Genomic DNA, 15446 nt, shown 5'->3' with positions numbered 1-15446 from the left:
AACGCTCCAGTCATATGGTGTATTTCTGTCAGGCTTCCACACCAGCTATGACAATCTGAAAACCAGCAGCATATTAATGTGATTCTAAGAGCGCAAATCAACACTTTGAACTACAAACTGCCTTCATCTTCAACAGAACACCACACACACACACACACACAGATCTTCTTACATCATCAGCAGAAGGGCATAAGTGCGGGACTCAGAGAAATCGGGTGGATAGGCGACCTTCAGTGGCAATTCTGCAAAAACACATGAAGAACAGACCAACGTTCTATCAAATATCTTCAAAGGCATTCAAGTCTGTTTTACTACAGGAGATCCAGCACTTCTAATGCTTCACACGGTCTGCTAAAGCTGCTGAAACCTGTTTATCAACAGAACGGAGCAGTACGTTACCGAAGTGGTCGGTCTGGATGCCTCTGTACTCCAGCAGCTGGATTCGTTTGTATCTGAGAGCAGCTTTTAGCGCAGAGTTATTCTCCAGGATGTAATAATCTGACGAGAGAATTTTAAGAAGAAAGAACAGTTTTTAACATAGGACACAGTTTACAGACTTACAGAAGGATAAATTTAAATAATAAATACTCACTGGCAGAGTTCAGAGAGTGTATTATCACTGTCGGCGCTCCTGGACCTGCAGGAAAACCAGACACTTTAACCATAACCTATGCTAGTTTGGATGGTGGGGCGAAAGGTCACTCATCAGGACTGCGGACTGTAATGTGGGGGGAAATAATAATTGGTCTTCATACCTTTGCAGTGCAATAGGACGTGTTGATTAGTGGGGCTAACAATAGCACTGAAGAACGTGCAGTGAGCTTTATTCAGCTCACAGGTCAGACATCGCCGTGGAAACAAGCCTACTGTGGACACACTGCACACAGAAGGGACCAATCAGAGGTTGAACTTCCTGTCGAACTTATGTAAACTCACATCACTATTACACACCTTGGTCATCAGAGGTACCCTCATTAAATCAGGACACAGTGTTGATGTATTTCATGAATAAGTTTTACTATGAGGAGCGCATTTGATGAACGGTTCTGGAGGAATGGACACAAAATGAATCTCACCTGAAGAGCTGCCGGCGGGTCGAGGAGCCCTCAGTGCTCAGGAAATATCTGCATTAGAACAGACTAAGATTTACAGTGGTTTCAAAATACTGTGATCACATGTAATACAGTTAGGTCACATTTGCTGATCCCTTCATTATTAGAGGCCTGGTGTGTATATTGTGACATATTGGAGGTTCATGTTTTACTCACATGCTCTGGCTGTTCTCATCGTAAGCCAGAATCTGCGTCACCTCCCAGTTACCTGATGTAAGATGTCGCACCTCGTTCTGATCCGCACGTGCCTAAATAAACACACGAGGACATCAACACGCTCTCGATCACATACACAGATTCAAACGCATCAGCATCATTCTGTCCTGCCGTGTCTGTACCTGAGAGGTGAACATGGCGATGTGGTGGAAGTCTCCTCGTCCTCCCTGCTTTACCGGGACGGTCAGGAAGAAGCGGCTGGCGTCTCGTGAGAAGAACGGCTCTTGATTCTGGAGACAATAGATGCATTAAACTCATGTGACGGAAGATCATGATGCAAACATCTAGTGGAGATTCACCTGTTTTGAGAGCCAAACTTCTGATGTTTCCTCATGCCTCTGAAAAGAAACATCACCATCATCATCATGACAATGACATTGACAAATTCAGCTTTAAAGCATATTATCATCTTCCTTAGGAAGCACAGCTCTGTGTGTGAGTGAGTAAGTGTGTGTGTGTTTTTTTGTGTATGATTTGTGTACCTTGATGCAGGCTCCAGTGGTGGAGTCGCAGACGGTCAGAATAGAGACGTTCTGCGCTCGGTTTAACCAGCGCACTGCTGTCTTGGTCTTACTGATCCACTTCACCATAACCACATAGTGCTCCCTACAGACACAGAGAGCGTCAGAGCATCGGCTGAGTCTCCATCACAGACCTGAACACACAAATGCCATACCTGAGCTTGAGCTCATCTGGTGGTGTGAGTTCAAGAGTGTGTGTCGGTCCGTACAGATTTACTACAAACACTTTCACCATGGGATTGGGCTGCCCAGCCTGCAAACAAAACACGTGTGAATACATACAGTTATAAAAACATGACCTACACAAATAATTCAATCTTCTCATTAAGACAGATGACAAAACGAATGTGACATTTCCTTCAACATACCTCCACCCTAAAATGTCTAAACAATTGAGTCACACTTCAATATGTCAGAGTGTCATTCAATTAGATAAAAATTAATTAAAACAAGTGTCTATATCAATCCCATCATGCATGGGTCTCAGTTGAGTCCCTGAAGGCCTCTGTACCCAGAATCACTGCACAATATTCACACTTAATCTAGTTAACTCTGTGTCATTCTAAATCCTGGCAAATGGAATCCAAAACTGAATTTTGTTTCATGTTTAAATGTTGCTCATACCTGGCTTAACAATTAATGGTGTTATTCGTAAATTGACGTTTCACACTGTACCTTCCTAAACACTGGGTTGATGATTTTATTTGCAGTAAATGGACAAACGTGGCATTCGATCCATTTACTTACAGAATCTAGTATCATAAGTCCTCATAATATACTATACCAGGGGTAGGCAAGTTCGGTCCTGGAGAGCTTCCGACCTGCAGAGTTCAGCTTCAACCCTAATCAAACACACCTGAACATGCTCATCAATGTCTTCAGGATTACTAAGGCTACAGGCAGGTGAGGGTTTTGTCAGAGTTGGAGCTGAACTGTGCAGGACTGCGGCTCTCTAGGACTGAACTTGCCTACCCCTGTACTATACTATACTATTAAGTTTTTTCACACTGTACATGTTGAAACCCACAAAAAATTGTTCTAGTTTAAAAGCAGGCTTTAGAAAGGCAACCCAGAATTTCCCATGTTATTTCCCCCTTTTTAAACTTCAATCTCATTTTACATCAAATAATGACGCATGTGTCTTTAATGGTCCACCTCACCATGTGATACACCATATGGACAAAAGCGTTGGGATGTCTGACTTTAATGATATCTCATTCTAAATACATGGACTTTAATATGGTGTGGGTCCCCATTGACAGCTTCCAATCTTCTGGGAAGGCTTTCCACAAGATTTTAGAGTGCTTCTGTGGGAATTTTTGCCCATTCATCCAATAGAGCATTTTTGAGGTCAGGCACTGATGTTGGGAAGCCTGGCTCACAATCTTTGTTTCAGTTCATCCCAAAGGTGTTGGGTGGGGTTGAGGTCAGGGCTCTGTATATATATATATATATATATATATATATATATATATATATATATATATATAGTAGGGGTGTAACGATACGCATATTCGTATTGAACCGTTCGGTACAAGGCTTTCGGTTCGGTACGCGGTACACATTATGGACTGAACGGTTCGTTGGACTAATGAATTATATTTGGAAAATAAAAAGAAAAGTGAAATATAATGATATGCGTTCAACAAGGTAGCCCAATAACCCAAACGACGTAACTGGCAACGCCCCTGACACCCCCGAAGAAGAAAAAAACACCAACTTATATGTTTATGTTAGGCTACTCAGTCAGGCGCTTGCTCACTCAGTACGCGCTGAAGGCTCGTTGCAAAATGGCCAATGCGTTTAACAGACCAGAAATAGAAGATCCTCCAAATACCAACAGGTCTGGTGTTTGGGTGCACTTTGGATTCCCTGTAAGCTATAATGGTGATGGCAAGAGAGTGGTGGATAAAAATACAACGATATTTCGCATCTAGGGTAGCCTACACCAGCGAAAAAAAAAAAAAAAAAAAAAACACCAGCGGGAATACTTGAAACATGTCAACTCATTTACGCCGACATCACCTTAGTGTGTCAGTATCTGGGAAAAGACGGAAATAAAGAGAAACATACACACATGAAAACTATCCCCGCAGCATTTAGACAGACATTTCCAACGGATTCAAACAGGGCAAAAGACATCACCACGGCCTTTGGTAGGCTACATTTACGTTATAGCCGCGGATATGAGACCTTACTATTTACCATTCATTCTATCATCACCATTATAGCTTACAGGGAATCCAAAGTGCACCCAAACACCAGACCTGTTGGTTATTGGAGGATCTTCTATTTCTGGTCTGTTAAACGCATTAGCCATTTTGCAACGAGCCTTCAGCGTGTACTGAGTGAGCGAGCGCTTTACTCTGTAGTGGAAAACGTAGGTTTTGAGAACATGCTTAATGTAATTGAGCCCCGTTACAATATTCCTTCACCAGCCCATTTCAGACAGACCGTAATTCCTGCTTTGTTCCAAAAAACATAAGCCCTATAGAGAACCAATTGAGTAAAAACACACTCAATATAAAGAGTTATAGAGTTCCATATAAAAAGTTACATCTTTGTATTTGTTCATAACTAATATAACATTTTCATTTTTTTTTATAAAGAGCTGTTTTTGTTTTATACAGTATGCTGCTAAGAAAACACCATAGAAGATGGGTAAAGAATAGCTCCATCATTGTTCAATGTAAAAAAAAAACATACTTTGTTAGTTTTAATAAATAAAACATTTTTTAAAAATCAAGGAAATTTATCTGCCAATTTTTTCTTTTTGCTGTATCTAAAACGTACCGAACCGTACCGAACCGAACCGTGACACCAGTGTATCGTATCGAACCGAACCGTGAATTTTGTGAACCGTTACACCCCTAATATATATATATATATATATATATATATATATATATATATATATATATATATATATATATATATATATATATATATATATATATATATATATATAAATATATACTCACCTAAAGGATTATTAGGAATAATTAGGATTATTATGACCCCCTTTCGCCTTCAGAACTGCCTTAATTCTACGTGGCATTCTTTAGAAATGTTGGCCCATATTGATAGGATAGCATCTTGCAGTTGATGGGGATTTGTGGGATGCACATCCAGGGCACGAAGCTCCCGTTCCACCACATCCCAAATATGCTCTATTGGGTTGAGATCTGGTAACTGTGGGGGCCATTTTAGTACAGTGAACTCATTGTCATGTTCAAGAAACCAATTTGAAATGATTCGAGCTTTGTGACATGGTGCATTATCCTGCTGGAAGTAGCCATCAGAGGATGGGTACATGGTGGTCATAAAGGGATGGACATGGTCAGAAACAATGCTCAGGTAGGCCATGGCATTTAAACGATGCCCAATTGGCACTAAGGGGCCTAAAGTGTGCCAAGAAAACATCCCCCACACCATTACACCACCACCAGCAGCCTGCACAGTGGTAAGAAGGCATGATGGATCCATGTTCTCTCTCTGTTTACGCCAAATTCTGACTCTACCATCTGAATGTCTCAACAGAAATCGATACTCATCAGACCAGGCAACATTTTTCCAGTCTTCAACTGTGCAATTTTGGTGAGCTTGTGCAAATTGTAGCCTCTTTTTCCTATTTGCATACCTCGGTTGTAACGAGTGGTTATTTCAGTCAAAGTTGCTCTTCTATCAGCTTGAATCAGTCGGCCCATTCTCCTCTGACCTCTAGCATCAACAAGGCATTTTCGCCCACAGGACTGCCGCATACTGGATGTTTTTACCTTTTCACACCATTCTTTGTAAACCCTAGAAAAGGTTTTGTGTGTAAATCCCAGTAACTGAGCAGATTGTGAAATACTCAGACCGGCCTGTCTGGCACCAACAACCATGCCACGCTCAAAATTGCTTAATTCACCTTTCTTTCCCATTCTGACATTCAGTTTGGAGTTCAGGTGATTGTCTTGACCAGGACCACACCCCTAAATGCATTGAAGCAACTGCCATGTGATTGGTTGATTAGATAATTGCATTAATGAGAAATTGAACAGGTGTTCCTAATAATCCTTTAGGTGAGTTTATATATATATATATATATATATATATATATATATATATATATATATATAGATAGATATGTACACACACACACACACACACTCCATCACACTCTTTATTCCATCACCACCGCTCTGAACGGCAGCCTCGGGAGACCAGGAGCAGGACAATACCAGCCTTTCACTCAAGCACTTCACAAGTTTTTTACAAGTTCATCAAACAACTGTGGTAAGAATATTTCATCACGCACGGTGAGTAATGGCTTCTCCTGCTATTGTTATTTGCACCTCTTGCCCCATTACAGTTTATCTATCTCTGTCACTGATGAGGGATTCACATGTGATAAATGCAGGGAAATAGTTAGGCTGACAGAGAAGATTTCAGAATTAGAGACACGCATCCAAACTTTAATTGAGGACAGTAAGAATGTTAGGGCTCTAGATACGGCTTTGGATGCGTCTAGCTCAGGGATTCCTGTACATTGTTCGGTTCCGGCAACAGAGCCCCTGCAGCAGGGCAACTGGGTGACAGTGAGGCAGCATAGTCGTCTTCTGTTCCAATCAAAACATTAAACAGGTTCTCCCCACTCAGTGATGTACCCAATGAGAAACCTGATGAAAGTGCCCTAGTTATTGACGATTCTATTGTATGGAATGTGAATATAGAGACACCAGCCACCATAGTCAAATGTTTACCGGGAGCCAGAGCGCCTGACATCTTGGCAAATTTAAAAGTGCTGGCTAATGCTAAACGTGATACAGTAAGATTGTTGTTCATGCCGGCACTAATGATGTTCGACTACGCCAGTCGGAGATCACTAAATATAACATTAAAGAGGTGTGTGAACTTGCAAGCACGATGTCAGACACTGTAATATGCTCTGGTCCCCTCCCTGCTTACCGTGGTGACGAGATGCATAGCAGATTGTCATCACTCAATGGCTGGATGTCTAAGTGGTGCCCGCAGAATAACATAGGTTTCATAGACAATTGAAAGAGCTTTTGGGGCAGACCTGACCTGTAGAAAAGAGATGGTCTTCATCCCTCCTGGGGTGGTGCTGCTCTTCTCTCTGGAAATATGGCACATAGTCTTAGAGTTTATACTTGATTAACTGGGGCCCAGGTCAGGAAGCAGACAGACTGGCTAAACCGACCGTCTGCTAACTGCCTCACGTCACAGAGGTCAGTTAATTCTCAGCACATAGAGACTCTTTCACCTAGATATCACACTATAGAGACTGTGTCTGTACCCAGAACTAGAAAATAAAATAAAAAAACATCCAAAGCAAGTTAAGAGTAACAATTTAATTGAGGTTCAACAAACAAAAAACAGATGCAATATGGATAAACAAATGATAAAGCTTGGCTTATTGAATATAAGATCCCTTTCTGTAAAATAATATGATCACTGATCATAATCTAGATGTGCTCTGTTTGACAGAAACTTGGCTAAAACCTGATGATTACATTATTTTAACTGACTCCACCCCCCAAGATTACTGTTATAAACATAGCCGCGTCTAAAAGGCAAAGGGGGAGGTGTTGCTTCAATCTATAACAATGTTTTCAGGATTTCTCAGAGGGCAGACTTCAAGTATAACTCATTTGAAGTAATGGTGCTTCATATAACATTATCCAGAGACACAAATGTTAATGATAAATCCCCTGTGATGTTTGTACTGGCTACTGTAACCATGGACTACTATAGAAACTATGGACTCTCTCTTTTCTAGCATTTTAAATACAGTTGCTCCTTTACGCTTAAGGAAGGTTAAGGAAACCAGTCTGACACCATGGTATAATGAGCATACTCGCACACTAAAGAGAGTAGCCCGAAAAATGGAGCGCAGCTGAAGGAAAACAAAACTAGAGGTATTTCGTATTGCTTGGCGGGGAAAGTAACCTATCCTACAGAAAAGCATTAAAAACTGCTAGATCCGATTACTTTTCTTCTCTTTTAGAAGAAAACAAACATAACCCCAGGTATTTATTCAACACAGTGGCTAAATTAATGAAAAATAAAACCTCAAGAAGTGTTGACATTTCCCAACATCACAGCAGTAATGACTTTATGAACTACTTTACTTCTAAAATCGATACTATTAGAGATAAAATTGTAACCATTCAGCCGTCAGCTACAGTATCGCATCAGACAGTGCACTATAGACGCCCTGAGGAATAGTTCCATTCATTCTCTACTATAGGAGAGGAAGAATTGTATAAACTTGTTCAATCATCTAAACCAACAACATGTATGTTAGACCCTATACCATCTAAGCTCCTAAAAGAGGTGCTTCCAGAAGTCATAGATCCTCTTCTGACTATTATTAATTCCTCATTGTCATTAGGATATGTCCCCAAAACCTTCAAACTGGCTGTTATTAAGCCTCTCATTAAAAAAAACACAACTTGACCCCAAAGAACTAGTTAATTATAGACTGATCTCGAATCTCCCTTTTCTGTCCAAGATACTAGAAAAGGTAGTATCCTCACAATTATATTCCTTCTTAGAGAAAATTATATCTGTGAGGTTTTCCAGTCAGGATTTAGACCATATCATAGTACTGAGACTACTCTCCTTAGAGTTACAAATGACCTGCTCTTATCATCTGATCGTGGTTGTATCTCTCTGTTAGACTGGAACACTTTGTTGGCATTAATGGAAGTGCATTAGCATGGTTTAAATCGTACTTATATGACCACCATCAATTCGTTGCAGTGAATGAAGAGGTATCATATCGATCACAAGTGCAGTATGGAGTACCTCAAGGCTCAGTACTAGGCTGCTACTTTTCACGCTTTATATGTTACCCTTGGGAGATATCATCAGGAAACATGGTGTTAGCTGTTATGCTGATGACTCAGCTTTATATTTCTTTGTGGCCCAGTGAAACACACCAATTTGAAAAACTAAAGGAATGCATAGTCGATATAAAAAACTGGATGACGAGTTATTTCTTACTGCTAAATTCGGAAAAAACAGAGGTGTTAATTATAGGACCTAATAACTCTGCATGTATTAACATAGAACACTGTCTAAGACTTGATGGCTGCTCTGTTAATTTTTCGTCATCAGTTAGGAACCTAGGTGTGCTATTTGATAGCAATCATTCCTTAGAAAGCCACGTTTCTAGCATTTGTAAAACTGCATTTTTCCATCTCAAAAATATATCTAAATTATGGCCTATGATCTCAATGTCAAATGCAGAAATGTTAATCCATGCATTTATGACCTCAAGGTTAGATTATTGTAATGCTTTATTGGGTGGTTGTTCTGCACGCTTAGTAAACAAACAAAAGCTAGTCCAAAATGCAGCAGCAAGAGTTCTTACTAGAACCAGGAAGTATGACCATATTAGCCCGGTCCTGTCAACACTGCACTGGCTCCCTATCAAACATCGTATAGATTTTAAAATATTGCTTATTACTTATAAAGCCCTGAATGGTTTAGCACCTCAGTATTTGAATGAGCTCTTGTTACATTATAATCCTCTACGTCCGCTACGTTCTCAAAACTCAGGCAATTTGACAATACCTAGAATATCAAAATCAACTGCGGGCGGCAGATCCTTTTCCTATTTGGCGCATAAACTCTGGAATAACCTACCTAACATTGTTTGGGAGGCAGACACACACTTGTAGTTTAAATCTAGATTAAAGACCCATCTCTTTAACCTGGCTTACACATAACATACTAATATGCTTTTATCATCCAAATCCGTTAAAGGATTTTTAGGCTGCATTAATTAGATAAACCGGAACCGGAAACACTTCCCATAACAACCTATGTACTTGCTACATCATTAGAAGAATGGCATCTACGCTAATATTTGTCTGTTTCTCTCTTGTTCCGAGGTCACCGTGGCCACCAGATCCAGTCTGTGTCCAGATCAGAGGGTCACTGCAGTCACCCGGATCCAGTACGTATCCAGACCAGATGGTGGATCAGCACCTAGAAAGGACCTCTACATCCCTTAAAGACAGTGGAGACCAGGACAACTAGAGCCCCAGATACAGATCCCCTGTAAAGACCTTGTCTCAGAGGAGCACCAGGACAAGACCACAGGAAACAGATGATTCTTCTGCACAATCTGACTTTGCTGCAGCCTGGAATTGAACTACTGGTTTCGTCTGGTCAGAGGAGAACTGGCCCCCCAACTGAGCCTGGTTTCTCCCAAGGTTTTTTTCTCCATTCTGTCACCGATGGAGTTTCGGTTCCTTGCCGCTGTCGCCTCTGGCTTGCTTAGTTGGGGACACTTCATCTACAGCGATATCGTTGACTTGATTGCAAATAAATGCACAGACACTATTTAACTGAACAGAGATGACATAACTGAATCCAATGATGAACTGCCTTTAACTATCATTTTTGCATTATTGACACTGTTTTCCTAATGAATGTTGTTCAGTTGCTTTGACGCAATGTATTTTGTTTTAAGCACTATATAAATAAAATAAAGGTAATATGCTTTTAATATCCAAATCCGTTAAAGGATTTTTAGGTTGCATTAATTAGGTAAACCGGAACCGGGAACACTTCCCATAACACCCTATGTACTTGCTACATCATTAGAAGAATGGCATATATGCTAATATTTGTCTGTTTCTCTCTTATTCCGAGGTCCCCGTAGCCACCAGTATCTAGATCAGAGGGTCACTGCAGTCATCCAGATCCAGTACGTATCCAGACCAGATGGTGGATCAGCACCTAGAAAGGACCTCTACATCCCTGAAAGACAGCGGAGACCAGGACAACTAGAGCCCCAGATACAGATCCCCTGTAAAGACCTTGTCTCAGAGGACCACCAGGACAAGACCACAGGAAACAGATGATTCTTCTGCACAATCCGACTTTGCTGCAGCCTGGAATTGAACTACTAGTTTCGTCTGGTCAGAGGAGAACTGGCCCCCCAACTGAGCCTGGTTTCTCCCAAGGTTTTTTTCTCCATTCTGTCACCGATGGAGTTGTGGTTCCTTGCCGCCGTCGCCTCTGGCTTGCTTAGTTGGGGTCACTTCATCTACAGCGATATCGTTGACTTGATTGCAAATAAATGTTCAGACACTATTTAAACAGAACAGAGAGGACATTACTGAATTCAATGATGAACTGCCTTTAACTGTCATTTTGCATTAACACACTGTTTTCCTAATGAATGTTGTTCAGTTGCTTTGACGCAATGTATTTTGTTTAAAGTGCTATATAAATAAAGGTGACTTGACTTGACTTGACACACACACATATCAGCTTTAAATTGGCCAACCTGCGTTCAAAGAAATCGCTCGGCCTTTAAAACCCATACACGAAGCTCCCGCCACACAGTTTTTGTGCTGATGTTAATGCCGGTGGACGTTTGGAGGTCTGGAATCAGCAGAGCATTGGCGACTTTTATTCTCCATGCACATGGTGACCTGCTCTGTGACTGTACATGGTCTTCTGCTGCTCCTAAATACTTTCACTTTCCAATAACACCACTTATAATTGAGCGTAGAATATCTGGCAGAGATTAAATTTCATGAACTGACACTGTTACTGTGATAGGTGTCATCCATGCTTAAATCACTGAGCTCTTCAAAATGACCCATTTTTTCCACAAATGTTTAAAAAATGCAGAATGCATGGCTAGTGCTTGTCTTTATATACCCGTGGCAATGGGTCTGATTGAAACTGTTGCATCACTGTGTGGTATGGTGCCTGCAACGCGTCCTACCGGAAGACTCTTCAACACAAAGTGAAAGCAGATGAGAGGATCATTGGTGTCTCCCTCCCTTCCCTCCAGGACATATATGGAACCTGTCTCACCCGTAAAGCCCTCTGCATTGCAGGTGATCCCACTCACCCATCACACAGCATCTTCAGTCTACTGCCATCAGAGAGGAGACTGCGGAGTCTCCAGGCCAGGACCAGCAGACTGAAGGACAGCTTCATTCATCAGGAAGCTGAACTCCCTCTTGCCCCACCGCCACCCCCGCCCCAGTCACCACTGAATGCTTTTTGTCAATTTAAATCATTCTGAACAAGCTCTTTTGCACTACAATCATTTTATTATTATTTTATCTGCACTGTTTGTTTACTTCACTGGTTTGCACTCTATCTGCCATGTGCCTTGTGCTGCTTTAACTGTATTTTTATTTTAAATGTATATTTTTAACATACCCTGATTTGTATAGTTGTATTTTATATTTAATCTGTATCTATCTGTATTTTTATGCTCTACTGTTAGTGTTATCTTTATGCACCAAAGGTCTGAGGGTAACACAATTAAAATGTTCTATATGTATGTGCTGCACATGTGGAATAATTGACAATAAAACAGACTTGACTTGACTTAACTTGATCTGAGCATGAGGATGTGAAGGTCAAGCACAGACACTTACCTTCGGATATGGGTACTGTTTGCCTTTAGGGTATGTAGAACCAGTGAAAGTGGGCAACACCATGTTTGGCACCAGACTGTCATTCAGGACCAGAAATGCCAAGCGTTCGCCATCAGGTGACCACCAGTGCGCCACATGCATGTGCAGGACCTCCTCTGTGCACGCGTGTTTCCAACAAAACAAGAGTTTTAAAAACTGAATGGAAAACTGGACTTTTTATCTGTGCTGTATAAGATCTCAAAGTCAAACACCTGAGCTTCACCACGCATCTTCATCTGGAGAAACTGTGAGGTAACTTACAATCAACTTACACAAGAGAAAATTGGACAACACTTACTGTGCTATATGTGTCTCACAAGAGGAAAAATGCATCATCATCAAATATTTCTTAAATCTTATACAGAGATATAATAGAGCAAGTCTCACCTTCATAGAGCCAATCAGCGATGCCATTATAGATGACGCCCTCTTTTCCAGATGAGGTCAGTCGCAGCGAGTTACTCCTGACATCCGACTGATAGTAAATATTATTTTCAAATATGTACACCTACACACACACACACACACACACACACACACGTACACAAGATATTTAAAATATCAATCATGCTTTTATTAAATCACACTTAAATACTCTAACTACACTTAAACTTGGTTGTGTTTTATTCAGTGTTATTGCATTCACACCAGAGTTAAAGCAAATAAATAAATAAATAAATAAATTAATACATCAGATTCAGATTCAGATTCAAGGTTTATTCGTCACATACAAGATTATATATGGCATACATAACCAGCAGTGAAATGTAATTGAGTAAGACAGGGGAAGAGATAACAGCAAAAACATTAGGAAAGAGAGGAGAAAAAAACCAACACCCAGACTGTGCTCCTATGGGAGCACAGTGTGAGAACCGTAAAAACACCTCAGCACAAAAGCACATAATCAACACACAATAAACACAAGACTTGCAACTGGGGACGGAAATTGGGGGGGTCGAGGTAATCCAGCGCAGGCAAACAGCCATCCGGTCCTGCAGCTATTTTTACAGCGCTGGTCACAGACCCGCTTGCCAGACTGGCGGAACAAAGTGGCGAAGGCGAGGTATGGGGGTGGGGGGGTGAGTGCATATCTGTATATGTGTAAGAGTTTGTGTATTTGTAGGCCTGGAGAGTTGCGATTCTCTCTAGATGCCTCAGTCCGCAGATTGTACAGCGTCACAGCAAGTTGCCATGGAGACGGCCTTGGTCAGGTCCTAGACAGAGTCAACAATCCACAGGTGTCTGTGAAGGGGGCGAGGAATGCGAGAAAGTTCTGGCTGCAGTGCTCCCAGGGAGAAATTTGTTGTTCCAAGCTAGCCAATTCCTGAGCTTGAACTTTTTTCCAGGGGCAGGGCGGTACTTTTTTTTACATTTGAAAGGATACTACGGCAACGTTTTTGCTTTCCTTATTCAAACTGATGTTTTTTTTTTTTTTTTTTTTTTTTCATGAATATATGGTTGACCTGAAGAATGAAAGCTATATCATACACTTGGAAAATTATGAGCTATATCCCTGCTTATCGACACTAGGCGTGTGACAATACAGAGAGATAACAGACAAAATACAGATATTTGATTCACTAGAACAAGATAATATTTTATCATATTTTGTAAGAATATTTAAATGACAAAATATTTGTCTTTTAATTACAAAAAGTAAAACAATGCAAAATGTATTTTAAAATATTTTAACTAATCTAGGGCTGTAACTAATGATTATTTTGGTAATCGTGAACGAGTCAATCTGTTGTTTGTTATCTGGCTCGGCTCAGTGTTCATCTTCAGTTCTCTCTTCACAGCAGTTCAGTCAGTGTACTGTTTGAGTAAATTAATTACTCCGGGATATTGGTTTGTTTGAACTCAGAGGGAGTGTCAGCCACATTAAAAAAGTTAACAGCTTAAGCCATTTGCGGTTTAATGCTTATTGGAGACGCGAACCGTTTAAAACAATTCAGTTCGATTTGGTGAACTGGTTCAAGAAGATCCGGTAACATCGAATGATTAGTTCGCGAACCGGATATCACAAACTGCTTTTTTTTAACTCTCTCACAACAGACACGGAAGAGAAGACAATGCTGAATAAAGTCGTAGTTTTTGCTATTTTTGGACCAAAATGTATTTTCGATGCTTCAAAAAATTCTAACTGACCCTCTGATGTCACATGGACTACTTTGATGATGTTTTTATTACCTTTCTGGACATGGACAGTAAACCGTACACACAGTTTCAATGGAGGGACTGAGAGCTCCCGGACTAAATCTAAAATATCATAAACTGTGTTCCGAAGATAAACGGAGGTCTCACAGGTTTGGAATGACATGAGGGTGAGTTATTAATAACATCATTTAGATTTTTCAATGAGCTAACCCTTTAAGCCCTGTCTCTCACTAGACTGAAGGTCTGACGTCCCAAAACCATTCAAGCTGGCAGTTATTAAGCCTCTTATTAAGAAACCAAAACTAGATCCTAGTGAACTGGCAAATTATAGGCCTATTTAAAATCTTCCATTTATGTCTAAAATATTAGAAAAAGTTGTGTCTGCTCAATTGATCACCTTCCTGCACAAAAATGATCTGTATGAAGAATTTCAGTCAGGTTTCAGGCCCCACCATAGCACAGAAACTGCACTTGTTAAAATTACAAATGACCTGCTCCTTGTGTCAGATCAAGGCTGCATCTCATTGCTAGTCTTACTTGATCTTAGTGCTGCGTTCGACACCATAGATCATGACATACTCATAGATCGATTACAAAACTATACAGGTATTCAAGGGCAGGCTTTAAGATGGTTTAGATCCTACCTGTCCGACCGCTACCATTTTGTTTATTTAAATGGGGAGTCATCTCATTTATCACCAGTAAAATATGGAGTGCCACAAGGATCCGTCCAAGGTCCCCTTCTATTTTCATTATACATGTTGCCCCTTGGTAATATTATTAGAAAATACGGAATTAGCTTCCACTGTTATGCTGATGATACTCAGCTATATATCTCAACGAGACCAGATGAAACTTCTAAATTATCTAAGCTAACAGAGTGTGTTAAAAATGTAAAAGATTGGATGACAAATAATTTTCTCCAATTAAATTTGTATAAGACAGAGATATTAATTATTGGACCAAAAAAAACTACA

General features: G+C 40.5%; 1 protein-coding gene across 2 annotated transcripts in view; it reads right to left on the bottom strand.

The window, feature by feature from the left end:
* The window catches only part of LOC132153264 (inactive dipeptidyl peptidase 10-like), a 107458-nt gene that overhangs the window by 13759 nt on the left and 78253 nt on the right, over positions 1-15446 (bottom strand). For both annotated transcript variants that reach the window (XM_059562653.1, XM_059562654.1), the window contains exons 8-19: positions 12700-12820; positions 12274-12428; positions 2005-2102; positions 1811-1934; positions 1628-1666; positions 1451-1558; positions 1269-1360; positions 1077-1124; positions 756-877; positions 593-637; positions 400-498; positions 173-242 (exon numbers count right to left, since the gene is read on the bottom strand). In XM_059562653.1, coding sequence (XP_059418636.1) covers positions 173-242; positions 400-498; positions 593-637; positions 756-877; positions 1077-1124; positions 1269-1360; positions 1451-1558; positions 1628-1666; positions 1811-1934; positions 2005-2102; positions 12274-12428; positions 12700-12820 — 1121 coding nt within the window. The remainder of the gene's footprint in view (positions 1-172; positions 243-399; positions 499-592; positions 638-755; positions 878-1076; positions 1125-1268; positions 1361-1450; positions 1559-1627; positions 1667-1810; positions 1935-2004; positions 2103-12273; positions 12429-12699; positions 12821-15446) is intronic.

The sequence above is a fragment of the Carassius carassius genome, chromosome 11 (assembly GCF_963082965.1).
Source record: "Carassius carassius chromosome 11, fCarCar2.1, whole genome shotgun sequence".
NCBI classification, from domain to species: Eukaryota; Metazoa; Chordata; class Actinopteri; order Cypriniformes; family Cyprinidae; genus Carassius; species Carassius carassius.
The sequence above is the reverse complement of the archived record's forward strand: the minus strand, read 5'-3'. Positions and strand labels throughout refer to the sequence as shown.